The sequence below is a fragment of the Esox lucius genome, chromosome 6, assembly GCF_011004845.1.
Source record: "Esox lucius isolate fEsoLuc1 chromosome 6, fEsoLuc1.pri, whole genome shotgun sequence".
NCBI lineage: Eukaryota > Metazoa > Chordata > Actinopteri > Esociformes > Esocidae > Esox > Esox lucius.
The window spans coordinates 29,868,706-29,892,516 of NC_047574.1; the positions used below are offsets into that span (position 1 = coordinate 29,868,706).

The 23,811-nt window shown below is 41.6% G+C and overlaps 1 protein-coding gene across 3 annotated transcripts in view; it reads right to left on the minus strand.

The window, feature by feature from the left end:
* The window catches only part of LOC105010064 (Kv channel-interacting protein 2), a 347,614-nt gene that overhangs the window by 26,094 nt on the left and 297,709 nt on the right, over positions 1-23,811 (minus strand). Inside the window, exon 2 of one of the 3 annotated variants that reach the window (XM_034292921.1) lies at positions 841-939. The exons of the other annotated variants lie outside the window; for them this stretch is intronic. Within the exon in view, the coding sequence (XP_034148812.1) occupies positions 841-939 (99 nt within the window). The remainder of the gene's footprint in view (positions 1-840; positions 940-23,811) is intronic. 3 annotated transcript variants of the gene reach the window in all.

Genomic DNA, 23,811 nt, shown 5'->3' on the forward strand with positions numbered 1-23,811 from the left:
TAACAATAGGGGCTTAAACACAACCAGCTATATAAATATTAATGATTGACGTTGGAAATGTCATAAATGTCATAATATTGTAACCTTTACAAGATCATATAGATTTGAATTAATTGTTTTATTAATGCTCCATTCCAATTCTTCTTAACTGAAAATCACAGAGAGGGGTAGTCTTCAAAACCAGCATTAGACAAAAATATGAACATGACATGAGATTCCTGAAAAAATAAATATAGGGAGAGGTGAATATATTAACCTAATGTACTCATCAACAATTACTTGCAGTAAATGTAGTGGGAGCCCTACAAAAACAACAGTGAAACAACAAAAGCCATCAGCATGATGAATTAATCCTCTCCCTTCCTATCCATTTTTCTCTCCTCTAATCCCTCTCCCTCAATTTCTTCCTACATTCAAAATGTATTCATCCCAAGAGGCAAAGCAGGGGTGACTCTTTCTCCACATATTGCCTCTGCACAACAGCCACAAAGCAAATCAGTGCACAACAGTGCACTCAAACAGTGCAATGATGCTGAGTCAAAGATATTGTGCCCTTATGTGTGTGTCTGATTGTTTGTGTGTCTTTTTCTGTGCACATAAGTGCCTGGGTATACAATAATTACTGCATGCAGAGTTTAGGGAGAGAGGGTATGTGACAGGAATAAAGCTGTGTTTTCTTTAGCACTGATTAGATGAACTCTGAGGCGATGTTTGCAAGGACAAAGACACTAAAGGGCCTCTTCTCCTGGTCTTGCCGGCAGAAATGCCCAGTTAAATAGTGACAGTGTGTGCTAGTGTGCGCCTGTGTTTGTGTGTGAAAATATTTTAGGAATCACTTGCATTGACTGACTGAAGCAGCAACTGTTGGTGTACAGCAGGGCAGCAGCTTGAGGAACCTCTGTTTAATAGTCATTTTATTTTTGATGTTGGGAGTGTTACCTGGAATCACCAACCATAGCAGAAGTTAGACATAAACACACGGGCAGAAATGTGTCAAACACACAGACCTCCACACTCAGACACGTATGCTCACAGCAACATGCAACTTATTTGAAGTTGGGACAAAGGTCTCCCACAGAATGGGCAGTTTGATTTGCTGACCTGGCTTTTCTAGCTTGAATGTCCCTTTCAACTGTAGCTCACACCACCATATATGACCAACACAAAATGCCAGTTTCACAGACCCATGTTAAGCCTAGTCCTGGACCAAAAACAATCAGCTTGATTTTTTTGGTCCAGGACTAGGGTTAATGCGTCCACAAAACCAGCCCAAAAAGAAATATTAAATACCTAGTTTGAAGCCATTGAAACCACACAGACTACAGTGGTCTGAGGCAAGTGAATGGCAAACAGAGAATTTCTAAATGTTTCTTCTGAGGTGGGAATATTAGTTGATGTTATATACCCTAGACCAGGGTTCGGCAATAATATCTGGCCCGCTGCATGATTATTTTCACAGCGGCTGGTGCTGAAATAGATCTTAATCATGACAGCAACATTTACTCACAAACACTTACTCTTTAGTGATTTTGCCAACAAAATAAAAGTGCAAGATAGTTTTTTGCAACAATGCTTTATTTGGAGTTGAATTTAAATTTCTATACTGCATTCAATTGTGGCTTGCTTGACACACCTCTTCAGTACAACTTCAGTGCAAATAAGACAGACCGGCTTTGCATTCACAAAACTAGTTAACATTGTTGTCTTTCCATTCATCTTTGAATGCCCACTTTTCCCTGTCAATCTTCCTCTTTAGACTCTTTGATAGTGCCATTCTGTGTATACAGCTAGCTTAAATGTTTAGCTCTGCACACAGTGTAGTAGTGTAGCCTACCTCCAGCACGCAAACAATAAAAAAAAATGCAATGTAGTACATGAGGATGCAAAGGAATATTTCTGAGAGTAAAAGTAATCAAATAATTATTAAAAAGAAGCAAATTAAAATTATACACATTAATTATTCACAATATGGAAAGAGAAAATAAAACAGGTTGTTAAGAGCATGACTCTAACATGCCATTAATGAGCTTATTCAAGTCCTCTTGTTGCTTGAGTTATTTTATCAATTAAGCAATTAAGTGTCTTAGAAAAGCAGTCTGTGTTGCAAGTTGGTGAATGAAGACACTTGCCGGGTTAGGCCTATGTGTCGGTAGTACTGTATTAATTAATCCAGCACAAAACCTGGACACCGTCAAACAACTGTGACTTTTTGTTTCTGACTGTCCTACAGGATTTAACCACAAGGTAACCACAGCTGACTAAGCAGTTACAAAAGACAGTGTAACAGTCTGTATCAGGCAATTCTAGTTGCATTTTTCATCAAATAATTTCTTAAATGCATAATAGTTACTCAATGATTGATTTTTTCTGTCTCCCCCTACAATACATACATAAAGTAACAGACTGTTTCATTGAACCTATAACTCTGAGTGATCATGCACCTATTGTGCTGAAAGTAGATCTAGGCATGCACTCTTTTTTCAGATATTGGAGGTTAAACGTATCACTGCTGAATAAGTCTGAAATAGTAGAAGAGTTAAGCAAAACCATAAAAGAATATTTTGAGATCAATGATAATGGTGAAGTTAATCCTTCAATTATGTGGGAGGGAGCAAAAGCAGTTATAAGAGGAAAAAGAATACAGATATCATCAAAAATAAAAAGACAGTGACTCAAGGAACAACTAAATCTGGAAAATAAAATAAAGCTTTTAGAGACACAACACAAAACCACAAGAATGAGCAACATTGCTACAGAACTTAAGGAGACAAGAAAAGCCTTAGACAAACTCCTGTCATATAAAGCGGAAGGGGCTTTAAGATTTTCTAAACAAAGATATTATGAGATGGGGAATAAAGCTAGCCGCCTTCTAGCATTTCAACCTCGTAAAGCTCAAGCTAATCGTACTGTATCCAAGGTTTGTCATCCTACACTGAATAGAACAGTATCTCAACCCAAAGAGGTAGCAGATGCCTTTGCATCATTTTACCAAATTGTATATAAAGAACCAAGATTACAAACATCAGAAAAGGATACTGATACTTTCCTCACTGGTTTAAATCTCCCCACATTATCAGAAGAAATATCTAATCAGATGATAACACCAATTACAGAAACAGAAATAAGAGAGGCTATAAAAAGATTGAAAAGCAACAAATCTCCAGGAGTCGATGGGCTTCCTGGAGAATTTTACAAATGCTTCATAAATGACCTTGCGCCTGTACTAACCAAGGTGTTTAGATACTCTCTCTCTAAGAACAATCCTCCAGAGACATGGTCGCAGGCCATTATATCTGTGATGGATATAGACCCATCAGCCTTATATGCAATGATCAGAAAATACTAACAAGTATTTTATCACATAGAGTTCAAAAACATATTACTACTCTGATTAAGCCAGATCAAACAGGATTTATTCCTAATAGACAGGGTGCCAATAATATAAGAAGAAGCCTAAATATAATTACTTGTGCTAAAAGAGACAAACAAACATCAATGTTAATAAGCTTTGATGCACAGAAAGCATTCGACACTGTAAATTGGGATTTTTTAAACAAAACACTATCAGTAATGGGATTCCACCCAAAATATGTAGATTGGGTCAGAGTTATTTACAAAAATCCAAAATCTCGTGTCAGGGTAAACGGATGCTGTTCTGAGTTCTTCGACCTACAGAGGGGGGTGAGGCAAGGGGACTGTCTTAGCCCTCTGCTCTTTGCTATAAATATTGAACCCTTGGCAGCATCTATTAGACAGAATGAGGCAATAAAAGGCATAAAAGACATGGGAAATAAGGAGCACAAGATATCTCTTTATGCAGACGATATCCTGACCTATATAAGGGATCCAGTTCTTTCTGTCTCTGCACTGCTAGACACCTTAAAAAAATATGGAGAACTCTCTGGTTATCAAATCAACCAATCAAAGTCTGAGGCAATGATGCTAGTTGGACATTGGCCAATCCAATTATCAGAAAGACTTGATTTCCACTTGTCGCAAGGATTTAGATATTTAGGAATTATCATAACAACAGACCTATCAAAACTGTTTAAAGCCAATTATGGGAAATTGCTGGGCAATATAAAAGCGGACCTTACTAGATGGGAAATTCTTCCACTCTCTCTGATAGGTAGAATAGAAACTATAAGAATGAACATTTTACCAAGGTTGCTCTTTCTCTTCCAATCTCTACCTATATATGTTCCTGCTTCCACCTTTACCACAATAGATAAATGGCTATCCAAATTTATTTGGCAAGGAAAACGACCTAGACTTAAATTTAAAAGACTACTTTGCTCGAAGGAAAATGGAGGCCTGGACTTGACTAGCCTTAAAACATACTATTGGGCAGCCCAACTGAGATCAATGGTTGCGTGGATGTCCCAAGATACTGACACTATATGGGTTGGAATGGAGCAGAGTGAATGCCCAAATTTCCCATTAGATTCAATCCCGTTCCTAAACCAAGACATATGGGGGAAAAAGAAGATTACTAATGTATGGAGTAAAAACACCTTAAAAATATGGTCAATTGTGAGGAAAAAATTACAGCTTCCCATGACTATTTCCAGAGCTATAAGGATAGCAAACAATTGTGAGTTCTCCCCAGCTAGGCTGGACAAGGGTTTTCTGAAATGGACAGAATCATTTGATCAGCTCAAAGAGAAATATGATTTACCAAACCAAGATTTCTTTAGGTACTTACAAATTAGACATTACCTCCAAAATCATCAAGAACGGGAAAAGCTCTGCTCTCTACCAACAGAAATAGAATGCTTCCTCATATCAATAAAAAAAGGAATAGTAAAGTCAAAATTCATCTCACATATTTACAAAATACTGCAGGAAGAATTTAAAGGAAATAATTTAGATATTAAAGAAAAATGGGAATTAGAAATGAACACAATAATAACAGATAAGCAGTGGGAGACTTCATGCAGTCAAGGACATAGGGTAACCAGCAGTCCTAACTGGAAAGAATTTAGATGGAAAATTAAAATGAGATATTTTAGAACTCCATTCATAACATCAAAATGGAGCAACAATTCAGACGGTTGTTGGAGGGGTTGCGGCTTGGTGGGAGATCACACCCATATATTTTGGGACTGCCCAAAGATATCAGAATATTGGCAAAATGTACAAAAAGAAATAAAAAAAATTATTTGTATAGATCTACCTCTCGAACCATCATACTTTGTGCTAGGGATACTGCCAGCTGACATAGAAGAGAATAACCAAACATGTTTGCTGAGAATCCTTCTTTTAATAGCGAATAAGGTAATCACAGCCTCCTGGCTGAAGCCAAACCCCCCAACGGTTGCACAATGGAGGGAAATAATCCAAAATGTTTATAACATGGAGCATACAACAGCATTATTACAACTGAATGCAGATGTATTCCTAAATAAATGGTCTTCCATTGCCCAACATTTTCATTTGATATGACTATTAGGCAGACTATATTTTTCTTTTTTTAATTAACTTATTTATTATTTAATTTGGTCATTTGTATGGTAAAAAAATTCTGTATCATCTACCAAATGTATATGTGGTATTGCAGAGATAAGGATCTTTCCCATCACATTTATTTTTGTTAGGATGGAAGACATCTATGGACTGCTATTATATGTGTAGACTTGCCCTTGACACCATACTGTACCATCAAAACTGTATCATCAAAATGTTAATTTGTGACATATTGTATGACTGCACTTAATAATAAGAAATTTAAAAAAAAGTTCAATTTTTAAAAAAAAAAATCTTAAATTATCCTTTGACTATGTTCTGACCCGTCATCTACCAGCTTTAAAAAATTGGCCCCATGCCAAACCTATTTGCCGACCCTTGCACTAGATTGTCAGTACAATGGTTCACTTGTAGTTATGCACACAACACATGGGTTGCATTGTCCTGTGTGACTCAGATACAGTGGTAGATGATGGTGCATGCAACGCCAGGATTGTTGAGTTTAGTGTGGGGTCATACTGTATATACTGCAAATGTATTTGTCTACAGTATCTACCGAATCCATCCATCAATTCATCTCTCAAATGTATAACATCAGAACTGGTCTTATCAAAGTGCTACACCAACACTCAATACCAAATACACCCAGTGCTATCAGTGCTACACCAATCAGACATGATCTTAGCCCAGGAAAGTACACTACGATTATGCTGACGCCACTAGCAGGCTGACCAGGTGGTCCATTAGATGATGAGATCAGTTCACCTCAATCAAAATATATTTAACAAGTTCAGCCCCCGATGAGCTTTGGGTCATGACCGAAAGGACAAGATCCCGGATACAGGCGGCCGAAATGAGCTTTCTCCGCAGGGTGGCTGGGCGATCCCTTAGAGATAGGGTGAGAAGCTCGGTCACCCGGGAGGAGCTCAGAGTAGAGCCGCTGCTCCTCCACATCGAGAGGGGTCAGCTGAGGTGGCTTGGGCATCTGTTTCGGATGCCTCCGGAACGCCTTCCTGGGAAGGTGTTTCCGGTCCCGTCCCACCGGGAAGAGACCCCGGGGAAGACCTAGGACACGCTGGAGGGACTATGTCTCCCGGCTGGCCTGGGAACGCCTCGGTGTCCCCCCGGAAGAGCTGGAGGAAGTGTCTGGGGAGAGGGAAGTCTGGGCATCCCTGCTTAGACTGCTGCCCCCGCGACCCGGCCCCGGATAAGCGGAAGATGATGCAATGCAAAAAAAAGCCCCCGATAGCACTCCGCCACAGGTCACGTGTGATGTGTACGCACTTGAGATAGAAGGGTGGGGGCGGTGAACAGAGACTATTCTTATTTGTACTCTAATTGTTATTATAGTCACGCTTAATATAAAATATAATTCCTAATGTTATTGTATGCATAGAATGTAACAACTTTCCATGTCAAATATGTTTATTGAATAAACACAGTATATATTAGAGAAAGAGAGCTATAGGGTGTGAGACAGGATGTGAGATTGTGTGTGCTGGCAGGGTGTCTCACTTTGTTCACATTAGCTTTCTGTCATCTGGTAGCCTGAAGGTCCCACAACAGCCTATTCAACATACACATGCTCTCTCTCTTTACCTTTATCCTTGTGTTCAAGCTTACAAAGTAGCAACAAAATCATATGGCCCCCAGGACTGAGTTACACAAGACAATGCAAGGTTTCTAGCTTACCGTCACTGTGCACAAACATACACTGATGAGCCAAAACATTTTTACCACTCACAGGTGAAGCAAATAACGTTGATCATCTCTTAACGAGGGCATATGTCAAGGTCTGGGTAGATTAGATGTTAACCATACAATCATCTCTCGTAGTCAACATGTAGGATGCAGGAGAAATGGGCAGGAGTAAAGACCTGAGTGACTTTGACAAGGGCCAAATTGTTATGGCCAGATGACTGGGTCAGAGCATCTCTGAAACAGCAAGGCCTGTGGGATGCTCCTGGTCAGCAGTGTTGATTACCTACCAACAGTGGTCAAAAGAGGGACAAACCATAGACCAGTCAGTGCCCATGATGACTCCCATCCACTATTGAAACCGCATATAATGGGAACGTGAGCGCCGGAACTGTACCAAGGAGCAGTGGAAGAAGGTCGCCTTGTGAGATGTGTCCCATTTTCAGGTGTACAGCCTTTTACATGTGCCCTGTTTACCTGGGCAAGTCATGGCACCGGAATGCGCTGTGGGAAGACGAGCTTGTGGAGGGAGTATGATGCTCTGGGCAATGTTCTGCTGTGAGACACTGGGTCAAAGCATTCATGTAGATGTCAGTTTGACAAGTGCCACCTACCTAAACATCGTTGGCGACCAGGTACACCCCTTCATGGCAATGATATTCCCGGATGTCAACGGCCTCTTTCAGCAGGTTAATGCACCTTGCCCCACCAAGCTAGAATGGTTCCACCTTGCAACTTACAGGACTTGAAGACTCTGCTGCTAATAACTTGGTGCTAGATACCACAACCACCACAGGATACCTTCAGGGATCTTGTAGAGTCCATGGCTCAATGTGTCGGTGCTGTTTTGAGGGCACGCGGAGGACCAACAGCATATTAGTAAGGTGGTCATAATGTTTTGGCTCATCAGTTTATATATAGTATATACACTACCATTCAAAAGTTTGGGGTCACTTAGAAATGTTGTTATTTTTCATGAAGACATGAAGTATGAATGGGAAATACAGTCTTTGATAAGGTTAGAAATAATGATATATAATTGAAATAATGTCTTGGTGCCAGAAACCACAGGACACAGGGTCTTGTAGAGTCCATGCCTCAGCGGGTCGGCATTGTTTTGCGGCACATGTAGGACCAACAGCATTTTAGGCAGGTGGTCATAATGTTTTGGCTCATCTGTGTATATACATACACAAAGTGTGAAATTGTTTCATATGTAATATAAAGCAATTTAAACAAGAAAGAAAAACTAAGCAAGCCAAGTTAAGCCGGGGGTAGAAATGACTGTGGTAAGCCAGAGTGGGGGCTTGATGAGCAGCTATTTACAGGCCAAGTCTAGATCCCTAGTAGTCAGTAGGCATGTGTTTGGGTTAATTAGCATGACTTTATAACACAAGAACAGCATTTTAATGATATTGCACTACCATATTGGCGTCCTTCTACATTCTAGCCAACCATTATAAAATAGCTTGTTCTGTAGGGAACGATGCAATAAACATGCATTAAATTTGGCGATTGTATTTTTAGCATAAAACAGTGATGTCGCCATGTTAGGCATATCATTTGAAATAAAATCTCAAGATTTTAGACAGACTGGGGTAAGTTCAGCCAATTACATTGTTTCATCTCCTACAAACATGAAAAAAAAAAACTGTAACTGGTTGTTTCTATACTGCTAAAAGTCACCTTTAAGACAGTTAAAAATGTAATACAAAACAGTCCTATTATTTAATTAAAGGAACAATCTAGCGTTTAACCGAGCTAAGCCCCGGCCCTTAAAGAGCCAGGTGGGGCCATACCATGGCACCTTTGGTCATGAGAAATCTGCCTATAACACTATATAATGAAAATCAGGGAAACAACAGATATTATGCAACATTCTTAAATATTTTATTTTATTCAAGAGCAGTCATTTTTATTATTACATTTACACAGGCAGCCCAATTCTGATCATGTAATTTTGACCAATCAGATCAGCTATTTTGTCCAAGATCCAAATGATGTAAAAGCAGCCAGGATAACCCATCCTTTTGGAAAAATGTGTGCTAATGTCTCATAATTAAGCTGATGTCTCATAATAATAATAATACATTAGATTTATATAGCACTTTTCAAAGACCCAAAGACACTTTACAATACATACATAACAAACAACTACGGATAGAGCAATGAGACAAACAGTAGCTAACAAAACAAAAACAAAAAGGGGGGGGTGGGTCAAACAACATAGGGCTGAGGGATAGGCTTGTTTGAACAGATGAGACTTGAGGTGGTGGATGAAGATGGCAACAGAGTCACGGATGAATTGTGGAAGGGCATTCCGTGAAAAAGCCCTGTCTCCAAAGCTCCGTAGCTTGGATCGAGGGATGATAAGGAGGCCTGCAATGGCAGAGTGGAGTGACCTGGAGGAATGGTATTGGGGAATAAGGTAAGAGAGATATGGTGGAGCAAGTTGGTGGAGGGCTTTATACGTGAGAAGATGAATTTTGAAGTCAATGCGTTTAGAGATTGGGAGCCAGTGGAGTTCTAGTAGCATGGGGGTGATGTGCTGCCAGGATTTGGTGTGTGTGAGAAGTCTTTTTTTGAACTAGTTGTAGTTTATGGAGAGATGAAGAGTTAATGCCAGAAAGGAGAACATTGCAATAGTCAAGACAGGCAGAAATGAATGCATGTATTAGGGTTTCAACGGCAGTGCTGGTCAGGGAAGACTGCAATTTGGCAATATTGCGGAGGTGGAAGAATGAGGATTTGACTGTCTGTTTTATATGTTGTTGGAAGCTGAGTGAGGAGTCCAATATGACAACAAGGTTGCGTGCATGAGGGGATGGAGATACAACAGAGTCATCAGTAGTGAGGGTGAAGGTGCTGGCTTTAGTTAGTGTGGATTTTGTACCAAGTAGTAGAAGTTCAGTTTTGTCACAGTTAAGCTTGAGGAAGTTTGTCTGCAGCCAGGTTTTCATTGTTGCCAGGCAAGTTTCAATATGAGACAGAGGAGGATTGTTGAGGGATTAAGTGCTGAGGTAGATCTGAGTCTCATCGGCATAGCAGTGGAAGTCAAGTTTAAGGTGACGGAGGATCTGACCAATGGGGTGGATGTAGATGATAAAGAGCAGGGGCCCAAGAATGGAACCCTGGGGGACACCCTGTGTGACTACAGCTGAGTCAGAATTATGACCATGGACTGAAATGTTGTGAGTACGGTTGATGAGGTATGAGTGTAGCCAGGAAAGTGCGGCTCCCTCAACACCCAAGGCTTTGAGCCTGGTGAGGAGGATCTGGTGATTGACTGTGTCGAAGGCAGCACTCAGGTCAAGCAGGATAAGGATGTTGAGGTCGCCAGCATCAGCAAAGACAAGAAGGTCATTAACAACTTTGAGGAGGGCAGTTTCAGTACTGTGAAGTGGTCGGAAGCCAGATTGAAAAGGCTCAAACAGACAGTTATTGAGGAGGTGGCATTCAAGTTGGGTGGCAACAGTCCTTTCCAGGGTTTTCGCAAGAAAGGGGAGGTTGCAGATGGGGCGGAAGTTATTGAAATTGGTAGTGTCCAGGCCAGGTTTCTTTAGGATGGGTATGACAATAGCATGTTTTAAGCTGGAGGGGACGATGCCATGGTATAGAGAAAGATTTATAATTTGAGTAATGTATGGACAGAAAGCAGGAAGGCATGCCTTAATGAGTGGCAGGAAGGGGATCCAGGGAGCAGGTAGTTGTTTTTGAAGATATAATATGTTTTGTGATAAATGGTGAGTCGACTATGGTGAAGGTGCTCAGGAGGGTTTGTATAACAAGGAGAGGGTAGGTAGTTGAGAGTGGAAGAAGGAATTGGGGGAGATGGGTTAGCCAAGGAAGCATTCATGTTAGTGGATGGTGTGGAGGGCTCACTGCGTTGTAGGAGGAGTTTGTTGTTAGTTGAGAACAAAGTCCGGGAGTTTGTGTTGGAGGTGTTGATGGTGTCGGAGATGAATGAGGTTCTGGCAGCATGAAGAGCTTCTCTGTACAAGGAGAGGTGAAGCTTATAGGCTTCATCATAAAAAGTTAAGACAGTTCTGGTTCGATGTTAAAGCCAACGGCCCTCCTGCTTAATGGCACGGAGCTCAGATGTAAACCAGGGTGAAGAGGATGTGAAGGTGACATTTTTTGTTTGAAGTGGAGCCATGGAGTTGAGGGCAGCAGATAGAGTAGTATTGAACTGGTTGGTGTGGTCTTTGGGCGTGCAAGGTGCAAGATCCAGGGGAAGGGCAGAACAGATTGCATCCGAGAGTGTCTGGGTGTCAACAGCTTTTATGTTGCAGAAGGAGATGAGTCATTTCACAGTATTGTGTGGTATGTTTGAGTCTTATGATCAGATAAGGGGAACAGTGGAGGAGAGATTTAAGTGATGTTGAGGGCAACAGTGCAAATTAGGTCAATAATGTGGCCCTTGATGTGTGTTGGGAAATTGACATGTTGGGTGATATTAAAGCAGTCCAGGACAGCAGTGAAATCAGAGGCAAGGCCACCACCGCGGTTGGCACTGATGGCTATAACCACGGGGAGTAGCTAGATTAAGGGAGAAAAAATCATCAGGTGTTTGCCAGGTTTCAGTAGGTAAGTGGAAGTCCAGGTTATTGTCCAATATGAGTTCATGAAGGAGGAGTGATTTATTGTTCATAGAATGGGTGTTTAAAAGAGCAAGATTGGTAACAGGGTAAACTAAGGTTGGCATAGAATGGCCAGTGTGTTGGCACGCCTAGCTACTTCTGAAGAGAGGTGATAGTTGTTGTTAATAGATTCCAGGGTGAAAGGAGAGTAGTGATTGTTACAAGTAAAAACTGCAGGAGAGAACCAAAGTAATCCCGGGGTAGGTGTCGTCAGGAGGAGCATGGGAAGCAGAGTTGGCAGGTACATGACGAGGAGATAAGTTACCAGTAGAAGGGTTAGCAATAGCATAGATGAGACAACCGAGCCAGGCCAACTCACACCAGCCAGTGGCAAGGCTGGCTAACATAAACCCAGAAAAAAAGCACACCCTCACCAGAAGTATATACTTTATCAATGATATATCAGTGATATCTGGGGCACAGTGGTGGCAACCAGGAGGTGACCAGGATGCCAGAACAAGGGCCAAAGAGAGAATACCTTTGGGAGAGAAGCCGTGGAGCTAGCCGGTGAGTAGGCAGTGGGTTGGGGAGGGGGGGCCTCAAGCTTGCTAGAGCAGGTCCAATGATGGAAGTCCACAGGGAGTTGATAGATAAATCCCCAAGTAAAATAATCCAGTCGGGGGTGGTAGTCCAGTGTTGGGTGTGGAAATTGTTTTCTGCTCAAGTATTAGCTTTAGCACCGCAGAGGTTGTGCTAGTGTCACGATCAGGAGTTAAACAAGAGCTGAAAAACTGATAGCTAGCTAAGTCCCAGCTTACTTCATACAGACAAGCCAAGAGGTAGAAGATGTAAAACGACAACAAACCAGACGAGTACAAAAAACCAGGCACAGTTCCATGACATCTATGAGATACATTATTCAATGACAGATGGCAAGAGAGCTTTTATACAAAAAGTAAAATAATAAATAAATTGTCATGCAGGTTAACATTGAAATATTATTATTTGATACACCAAAAATAGAACTTATCTTATGGTGGGGAAAAGTGAACCATTGGTTCAACTTTCCCCCAAGCCTTTGGCTCATCTTGCCCCATAGCCACCACTTTGGAAATACACTCACCTAAAGGCTTATTAGGAACACCATACTAATACTGTGTTTGACCCCCTTTCGCCTTCAGAACTGCCTTAATTCTACGTGGTATTGATTCAACAAGGTGCTAAAAGCATTCTTTAGAAATGTTGGCCCATATTGATAGGATAGCATCTTGCAGTTGATGGAGATTTGTGGGATGCACATCCAGGGCACGAAGCTCCCGTTCCACCACATCCCAAAGATGCTCTATTGGGTTGAGATCTGGTGACTGTGGGGGCCATTTCAGTACAGTGAACTCATTGTCATGTTCAAGAAACCAATTTGAAATGATTCGAGCTTTGCGACATGGTGCATTATCCTGCTGAAAGTAGCCATCAGAGGATGGGTACATGGTGGTCATAAAGGGATGGACATGGTCAGAAACAATGCTCAGGTAGGCCGTGGCATTTAAACGATGCCCAATTGGCACTAAGAGGCCTAAAGTGTGCCAAGAAAACATCCCCCACACAATTACACCACCACCACCAGCCTGCACAGTGGTAACAAGGCATGATGGATCCATGTTCTCATTCTGTTTACGCCAAATTCTGACTCTACCATCTGAATGTCTCAACAGAAATTGAGACTCATCAGACCAGGCAACATTCTTCCAGTCTTCAACTGTCCAATTTTGGCGAGCTCGTGCAAATTGTAGCCTCTTTTTTTCCTATTTGTAGTGGAGATGAGTGGTACCCGGTGGGGTCTTCTGCTGTTGTAGCCCATCCGCCTCAAGGTTGTGCATGTTGTGGCTTCACAAATGCTTTGCTGCATACCTCGGTTGTAACGTGTGGTTATTTCAGTCAAAGTAGCATTTTCGCCCACAGGAATGCCGCATACTGGATGTTTTTCCCTTTTCACACCATTCTTTGTAAACCCTAGAAATGGTTGTGCGTGAAAATCCCAGTAACTGAGCAGATTGTGAAATACTCAGACCGGCCCGTCTGGCACCAACAAACATGCCACGCTCAAAATTGCTTAAATCACCTTTCTTTCCCATTCTGACATTCAGTTTGGAGTTCAGGAGATTGTCTTGACCAGGACCACACCCCTAAATGCATTGAAGCAACTGCCATGTGATTGGTTGATTAGATGATTTCATTAATGAGAAATTGACCAGGTGTTCCTAATAATCCTTTAGGTGAGTGTATGTACCATTTGTGAAGAAACATGAGTGACCAGGCAGAACACCTTTTATTTCGTATGGGATTCACATTCAACTGTAGGCCATAACAGAATTGCACAATCATAAAACAAAACATGGCAACAAAGAAAAAAAAGTCTGAATACCCTTAGTTCTTTGTTCTACCCCTTTAGCATCAATGACAGCATGCAATCTTTTGTAATAGTTGTCTATAGGGCCCCAAATTATTGCAGGTGGTATAGCTGCCCATTCGTCTTGGCAAAATGCATCCAGGTCATGCAAAGTCATTGGTTGTCTTGCATGAACCGCACGTTTGAAATCTCCTCAGAGTGGCTCGATGAGACTGTGATGGCCACTCCAGAACCTTCATTTCTGCTGTAACCACTGGAGGGCCAACTTGGCCTTGTGATTTGGGTCATTGTCGTGCTGCAAAATCCAAGAATGTCTCATGCGCAGCATGCAGAAGAATGCAAATTGTCTGTCAGTATATTCTGATAACATGCTGCATTCATCTTGCCATCAATTTGTACAAGATTCCTTGTGCCTTTAGAGCTCACACATCCCCTAAACATCAATGAGCCACCACCATGCTAAACAATGGGGATGGTATTCTGTTCACTATAGGCCTTGTTGACCCCTCTCCTAACATAGCACTTATGGTTGTGATTTTAAAGCTTTATTTTGGTGTCATCACTCCAAAGTGTGCCAGAAGCTGTGAGGCGTGTCAAGGTGTTGTCGGGCATATTGTAACCAGGCTTTTTCGTGGCATTGGCGCAGTAAAGGCTTCTTTCTGGCAACTCGACCATGCAGCTCATTTCTATTCAAGTATCGTCATATTGTGCTCCTTGAAATAACCACACCGTCTTTTTCCAGAGTAGCCTGTATTTCACCTGATGTTAACCTATGGGTTTTTATTTTCTTCTGGCAGTTTTGGCTGAAATATTTCTTGGTCTATTCGACCTTGGCTTGATATCAAGTGATCCCCGAATTTTCTACTTTTTAATAAGTGACTTGACTGAACAGTGCTGACTGGCATTTGCAAGTGTTTTCCATCTTTATAAAGTTCCATTACCTTGTTAAGCAGGTCTTTTGACAGTTATTTTCTGCTCCCCATTGCTCCGTACCTAGCCGGCTCAGTGCATCCACGTGAGAGCTAACAAACTCATTGACTATTTATATAAAGACACTAATTGCAATTTAAAAAGTCACAGTTGTGGGAAATTCACCTTTAATTGCCATTTTCACCTGTGTGTGTCACCTTGTGTGTCTGTAACTGGGCCAAACATTCAAAGGTGTATAAACTTTTGATCAGGGCCATTTGGATGATTTCTGTTATCATTATGATTTAAAAAGGAGCCAAATTACTATGTGAAAATAATTGTCTTCATATGATCACGATCATGATCATGCCAACATTTCACAATTTCTGCCAGGGTATGCAAACTTGTGAGCACAACTGTATTCACTTATAACCTTTAATGTATGTAATAAATATCCAAATGTATTTACTTACATTCTGTTGCTTCTTTATGGCAGTCATTTTATATCAGTCATTCTGGAGTAGTTCTCATTGGTCTGCTTCAGAGAGAAAGGGTAGATCTTAAACTTAGGATCAAGAGCTGAGGCTATGGACAGTGTTTCCCTCTCATTGTCATATCTCTTTCCCAGATCTTGTGCTGATGTCGTTCACTGTTTGTGTGTCATCCAGGCTTTCTTCTGTGCCCATTACAAGCTTGGCATGAAGTGGTGCAATAATAGACAGACTGGGCATGCTATCCTCTGACATTACCAAGGGGGCATCCTTCATTGGCTTGAGTGCCTTGAGCATTTCCTCAGCACGTGATGTCAGCATGGTTCAGAGTGAAGAAATCCTTTTCACTCTTTCTGACCTCTGTGTGCTGCAAAGATGGCTGGATGTTGTTCTAAAAATCTTTCTATCATGTCATAAGAGCTGTTCCACCTTGTGACAACATCTGTGATCAACCTGTGTTTTGGTAGCTGGAGCAGGTCTTCTTTGTTTTTTAGCTTGTGACTGTCTATGGTGCTGTGTCTGAAAAAGATGCAACACGTCTGATCCTGCAGAGTAGTCGCACTACTGTTGGCAATTTCAGTGCTTTCTGTGAGACGGTATTCATGCTGTTTGCAAAACACTACGTGGGTCATGTCTGCAAGTCCAGCTGTGACATTCATATTGGAGGCATTGTCTGTTACAATGACGGGATCTTTCGCTTCCAACCTCCATTCAGTAACTTCCTCCTCTAGCAACCCTGCGATGTCATGTGGCTGTCATGCATCGCTCTTGTTTGTAGCACATACGAGTCCAGCTTCCACTCATTCGTTATGTGATGCACTTTTATGGTTACGATTTTGTGGCCCTTGATGTCCAAGCGTCACATGTCAAAGAGACTCCAGCACCATAATCTTTACCTCATTGTACAACTTGGGCACTGCGATGTCAGTTATGTGTTGTTGGGAGGGTAGGATATATTGAGGCTCCATTCTGTTCACCATATTACTGAAGCTTTCATTCTCTACAACACTGAGAGGGCTCATATCTTTCCAAATTAAATAAAGTAGTGATTGAGTTATAATGGTTGCACATGTTGAGGTCGGTGGTAACTTCGGTGTGTGAACTTGATCCAGAGTTGAGAGGGATCCACTCACGGAACGTTAACCGTTAGCTGTACATCACCATGGCGTCTTGCTAAGCATACTCTCATATTGGTTGTGTTCCCCAGGTGTTTGATTTTAGCATGGCACATTTTACAAACGGCATGGCACTTATCAAACTCCTTAGTGCCTTCTTTATTGTGGAAGCCAAAATTAGCTTAGACTTCAGCTTTGTAAGTCGCGGGTGCCAGTCTAATTATCTCAGATTCAGCCATTGGTGGTGACGCATTATTAGTCAGCTAGCTATGTTTCCTAATGCTTGCGCTGTACCCTTCTTTCCTGTCTCAATTTATGTTTTTACATTGGAGTGGAAGAGTCAAATGGCTGAAGATACAACACTCCTATCTAGCGGTCGGGGTTTTAAACAGAACACAAAATAAACCACTGCCACAAATCTTTGCATGTAAACTATTAATAAAAGAGTTATTGAGAATCGATACAGTATTGCAAAACATAATATTGCAATACTCAAGTGAATAGATATTTTATTAAACCCTTACTGTATGTAGCTACTGATGTTTGTAGCCAGCTTATCCTCAGCTGATCTTTCTTGTACCCGACCAGATTTGATACCAGGTCTGTGTCTCTAACCACTACTCTATTCAACACTGGGTAGTCAGTCAGCCAGTCAGAGACATTCACTCCTCTTCACCATCTCAACTTACGTGTTCTGTCACCAAATAGACCCTATTATCTCAAGTCAAAGAAATTCTGGAAAGCAATCATTGTTCCATGTCTTTTCACCAACCTCAACTTTGTATACCATTGAGGGTACACATTCACAAACCACCTTGGGGAAAAACGTGTGCACTATCACTCCTTAACTGCCTCCATCCATAAATCCATGGAGTCAGTCCCGCATTAAAAAGTCTACAGCTCATTAAGCTCAGGGAAGAGCGAGAGAGGGACTGAAAGATGCCAGAGCTATTTTCGCTTTGCATCTCCCAAACCACCAACACATGCACAACCTAAACACATGGCGCACACGCGCACACACACACACACACACACACACACACACATATATACTGACAAACAAAAAGAGATTCACATTGACAGACACACACTTACACACAGGACGTACATGCATATGAGGTTCCCATACCCAAGGACCCATAAAGATTCAGCTTACACACCTGAGGATGAGGAGAAATCAGGTCATAATGATTGACTACGTTTGATTGAGTTCTCTACAGTAGCTTGCAAGGCCCAATATGACACCCCAGCTTGTGAGATTAAATTACGCACACACACACACACACTCCATTAGCTGTCCAACAACCAATTAAATAGTTAATAAACGCCACCATTTATCACACATTATTGCAGTGTGTAGATGTTCCCTCCATCAATAAAACACCAAAATATTTCTCATAGTTTACTATATATTTTTCTATCTTTCCCGTCTTCTCGGAGTTCCTCATTATACCTGCTCCTGGTCCTCATGGCCCTAATCCTGCCCATTCCTTAACCCATCCACAGCAATCCCTCTCCTTATCTCACCATTCCCAGTCCATGGACCTTATCCTCAGCCTGATTATCACCCTCTTCCCAACGGTTTGCATCCTTCTTACATTTACCCAGAGCAACACACTGGAGCAATTAGGGTTAGTTGTCTTTATCAAAGACAGAAGGATATATTTTCTATCTTCTGATCTCTCAGATGTTTTGTTTGCCACTTGTTTCCAGTGTCTACTTCTGTCCCCAGCCCAGAACCTGCTCTTTGTGCACAAGATGTTGAAAAGACATAGAAAATAGATGAAAAGTAATGTAAAAGACATGTTTGTGTGAGAAGATATTGAAAAGACTAAAAGTCTACTTTCTGGATGAAATGATGCTCAAGAGAAATTTTTCTGGTTGAAAAACATTTCTAAATTTTGCCTACTCTCCTACCCTCATCCCTCCATAAGCCTGTCTGTAAATTCATCCTGACCTCTGTCTTGTTCCCAACCGCTATAAACCTGTATCTTACCTTCTCCGGAGAAGTCAATGAGGCCAAGAAAATGCATCAGTTTGAAAGAGCTACAGACCACCAGGAGTATTCCCATGGTCTGCATCCCCTCCATCTCCCACACTTCACGGAACAATAACAGATGCATGCCAGCAGACTGTTCCAGAGCGAGAGAGCTCCGTTCCCTTATTTTTCTCTCATCAGTCTATCCTTGTCGTTCCCCCTTTAGTAGATAACTCCTCCAGTCCAGTAGTCGCATTTGCATCCCTCCGTGCACCTCGTTCCCCTTCTAGTTCAATCTCCCACTATCTTCCAGCAGAAATCCATGATGTATGTTTACTGAGACGTGACAATGAGAGGATTTTATATCCCTCTGTACTCTTGGTATGTAGTAAGGAGCTTTGACTGTAGAGAAGACTGTAGAAGTAGCCCTGTGAAGGAAAGCTCACACGTGATTGTCTACAATAGCCTTGATGCCTCAGATGATCTGGATGCAGTCCTCTGTAACTGTCCTCTGATTTTACACAGTCATGCAGGATCATTGACACTGATCGATTGCCCCTTGATCTAGCTAATGATTGTTTGATAAAGAAAGAACTCTCCAACGTCTTTGGGTAGCTACCCTTAAAGATGTTCCTCTACAGGTCTAAAGTTTTTTATTCTCGCTTTTATCTATCTACACACTCCTCCTGTCCTGCTAAGTTTCTCCTTGTTTCTAATTGGGTCAAAAGGGTGGGTTTGGATAAAAGGGAGGAAAGAGAGAGGAGAGAGAGATGAGAGGAGATTTAACAGATGGAGTGCTTGGACAGGGAGGAAAATGTGAGGAAAGGATGGAGGAGTCTAGGGAGGAGAGAAGAGAGGTGTGAACGGGGGGAAGAGAGAGAACCGTGACGCACAGCTGGGCCTCAAACCACGCTGGCAGCTGTGGCCAAAGTCTAAGTTGGGGCTCTCATTCCTATGAGTAAATCCCTCGCATCTACACAATCAGACGTGGAGACAGATGTGCAAGCAAACTGTACATGATGTCATTGGTTGAAATCGGACTCCTGGTGAATCACATCTCTGCAAAGGCACCAAGCTTTAGGTGGTTTAGACCAGCGTCTGATAAACAGATGCCAATGCAACAATAGTCAAAACAACCCTTGGCCAATTAACCATAAACCAAACCAACAGAAGACACTGATAGACCAACTACAGTTTCATTAACCAGGCAAACTTTGCAATCACAATTATACCGAATACAATCAAAATTACACATTCAACAGATAATAGGATGTACTGGTGTATGCTGATGCTTCCAAAACAGTGTACGACATGATGGCAGAAAGAGAGATTAAAAGGAAGAAATTAAAAGGAAGGTTTTGAGTGAAGAACAGAAGGGTTAAAATTTAGAGACCACTGCAAATTGAACGCTTTTATATATATGCAGCTGTATATACAGGTGCTGGTCAAAAAATCATTAAAAAAAATCATAAAATTAGAATATCATCAAAAAGTTGATTTATTTCAGTAATTCCATTCAAAAAGTGAAACTTGAATAATGTATAAATTAATTCCACACAGACTGATATATTTCAAGTGTTTATTTATTTTAATTTTGATGATTATAACTGACAACTAAAGAAAACCCCAAATTCAGTATCTCAGAAAATTTGAATATTTTGAAAGGTTCAATATTGAAGACATCTGGTGCCACACTCTAATCAGCTAATTAACCCAAACACCTGCAAATGCCTTTAAATGGTCTCTCAGTCCAGTTCTGTAGGCAACACAATCATGGGGAAGACTGCTGACTTGACAGCTGTCCAAAAGACAACCATTGACACCTTGCACAAGGAGGGCAAGACACAAAAGGTCATTGCTAAAGAGGCTGGCTGTTCACAGAGCTCTGTGTCCAAGCACATTAATAGAGAGGCGAAGGGAAGGAAAAGATGTGGTAGAAAAGGCACAGAATCCACATTGCTTGAAGTCCAGTGTAAAGTTTCCACAGTCAGGGATGGTTTGGGGTGCCATGTCATCTGCTGGTGTTGGTCCACTGTGTTTTCTGAGGTCCAAGGTCAACGCAACCGTCTACCAGGATGTTTTAGAGCACTTCATGCTTCCTGCTACTGACCAACTTTATGGAGATGATGATTTCATTTTCCAACAGGACTTGGCACCTGCACACAGTGCCAAAGCTACCAGTATCTGGTTTAAGGACCATGGTATCCCTGTTCTTAGTTGGCCAGCAAACTCGCCTGACCTTAACCCTATAGAAAATCTATGGGGTATTGTGAAGAGGAAAATGCGATACGCCAGACCCAACAATGCAGAAGAGCTGAAGGCCACTATCAGAGCAACCTGGGCTCTCATAACACCTGAGCAGTGCCACAGACTGATCGACTCCATGCCACGCCACATTGCTGCAGTAATTCAGGCAAAAGGAGCCCCAACTAAGTATTGAGTGCTGTACATGCTCATATTTTTCATTTTTATACTTTTTAGTTGGCCAACATTTCTAAAAATCCTTTTTTTGTATTGGTCTTAAGTAATATTCTAATTTTCGAAGATACTGAATTTGGGATTTCCATTAGTTGTCAGTTATAATCATCACAATTAAAAGAAAGAAACATTTACAATTTATCAGTCTGTGTGTAATGAATGAATATAATAAAAAAGTTTCACTTTTTGAATGGAATTACTAAATAAACTAAATAAATAAATTACTAAATAAATCAACTTTTTGATCATCATCATCATTTTCCGCTTATCCGGGGCTGGGTCGCAGAGATGCCCAGACTTCCCTCTCCCCAGACACTTCCTCCAACTCTTCCGGGGGGACACAGTGGCGTTCCCATGCCAGCCGGGAGACATAGTCCCTCCAGTGTGTCCTAGGTCTTCCCCGGGGTCTCCTCCCGGTGGGATGGGGCAGGAACACCTTCCCAGGAAGGCGTTCCGGAGGCATTCGAAACAGATGCCCAAGCCACCTCAGCTGACCCCTCTCGATGTGGAGGAGCAGCGGCTCTACTCTGAGCTCCTCCCGGGTGATCTCTAAGGGATCGCCCAGCCACCCTGCGGAGAAATCTCATTTTGGCCGCCTTTATCCGGGGTCTTGTCCTTTCGGTCATGACCCAAAGCTCATGACCATAGGTGAGAGTAGAAACGTAGATTGACCGGTAAATCGAGAGCTTCGCCTTGCGGCTCAGCTCTTTCTTCACCACGACAGACCGATACATCGACCGCATTACTGCAGAAGCTTCACCAATCCGTCTGTCAATCTCCTGTTCCATCCTACCCTCACTCGTGAACAAGACCCCTAGATACTTAAACTCCTCCACTTGAGGCAGGCACTCTCCACCAACCTGAAGTGGGCAAGCCACCCTTTTCCGACTGAGGAGCATGGCCTCGGATTTGGAGGTACTGATTCTCATCCCCACCGCTTCACACTCGGCTGCAAACCGTCCCAGTACATGCTGAAGGTCCTGGTTTGAAGGGGCCAACACGACAACATCATCCGCAAAGAGCAGCAACTTTTTGATGATATTCTAATTTTATGACCAACACCTGTATACAGCTCTGGAAACAATTAAGAGACCGCTCCTAATTTTTCTTAAATCAGCATCTTTACATGTATGGCAGCCATTCCATTCCAGTGTCTGTTAAATTCCAACACAGGCACACCTCATTTTACTTAATGATGTACTGATTAGGTGATTACCTGAAAAGTATAAAAACCACTGCTATGGTCATCACTATCCTCTTGCAATAGGACTAGCTGGATGGCACAAACAGTGCAAGTAGTCCCTCAAAGGTAATTTGAATTACAAAAAATAACTGAAGAGTTGAAAAGAAAAGATTTGAGTGAGGAAAAGAAGGGTTCAATTCTGGCTTTACTGGCAGAGGGATACAGTGAGCGTCAGGTTGCTTCCATCCTGAACATTTCAAAGACGGAGGTTCTTAAGAACAAGGTCAAGCAACAGACATTGGGGACAACAAAGCTACAGACTGGCAGAGGGCGAAAACGACTGCACACTGACTGAGATGAACGTCAACTCATTTGAATGAAAAAAGCCCTTAATCAATGAGAAGCAAAGAAGAGCCAGGCTGAAGTTCGCGAAAGACCATAAGGATTGGACTGTAGAAGAATGGAGTAAAGTCCTCTTCTCTGACGGGTAAAAATGTCAGCTTTGCCCAACACCTGGTCATCTAATGGTTAGACAGAGACCTGGAGAAGCCTACAAGCCACATTTTCTCACACCCACTATGAAATTTGATGGAGGATCGTGATGATCTGGGGATTCTTCAGCAAGGCTGGATTCGGGCAGATTTGTCTTTGTGAAGGACGCATGAATCAAGCTAAGTACAAGGTTATCCTGGAAGAACACCTGCTTCTTTCTGCTCTGACAATGTTCCCCAACTCTGACAATTGTTTTTTCCAGCAGGACAATGCTCCATGCCACACAGCCATGTCAATCAATGTGTGATTCCCTGTCATGGCCTGTCAAGCTATATATATATATATATATATATATCTTAGAACATTTTGGAAATATTAATCCGGCCGCATTTGATAGGAAGCCAATAACACTTTAGATGTATTTTTCTACAGGTATGTCCATGTTCCAAATCACAGTTTGTAGGCATACTGAGCAACCTTCACCTTTTCAAACTACGTCTTCACACTAAAACCTTTTGCATTCAGACTGGAATTTAACAATTTCAGATCATTCTGAGAATTATTTAATTGTGCTTGACTCCATTGTAATCACAGAAAATTCTGATATAATTAGCTAGCTGACAACATAGCATCTGATGAAGGTCTTGCTGGAAAACACTCAGATTCCAATTAGGTTTATCCTGTTCTAACTCCTGTCTGTGGAATAACAATTGTTTGTTCATTATCATATTCTCTACCTTACCAGTTTAAGAAAGGTTGTTGGTTCAAATATGGAAAAAGGGGGAAATGTACTGCCATCTAAGAGAATGTTCAGGGGAATAACTGATGTCTACTCAGTTGTGTAAAATGGCTAGATATGACTAGAAAATGGACCAACATAGAGCAATAATAAAGTCTCACAAGGCCATACCTCCAAATCTCATCAAACCTTTTTGAAGGTTTGGATATGTTTTTATTTCAGTTTTAATGGAGCTATTTCTCCCATTGCAAAGATTTTTCTTCATTATTGTTAAA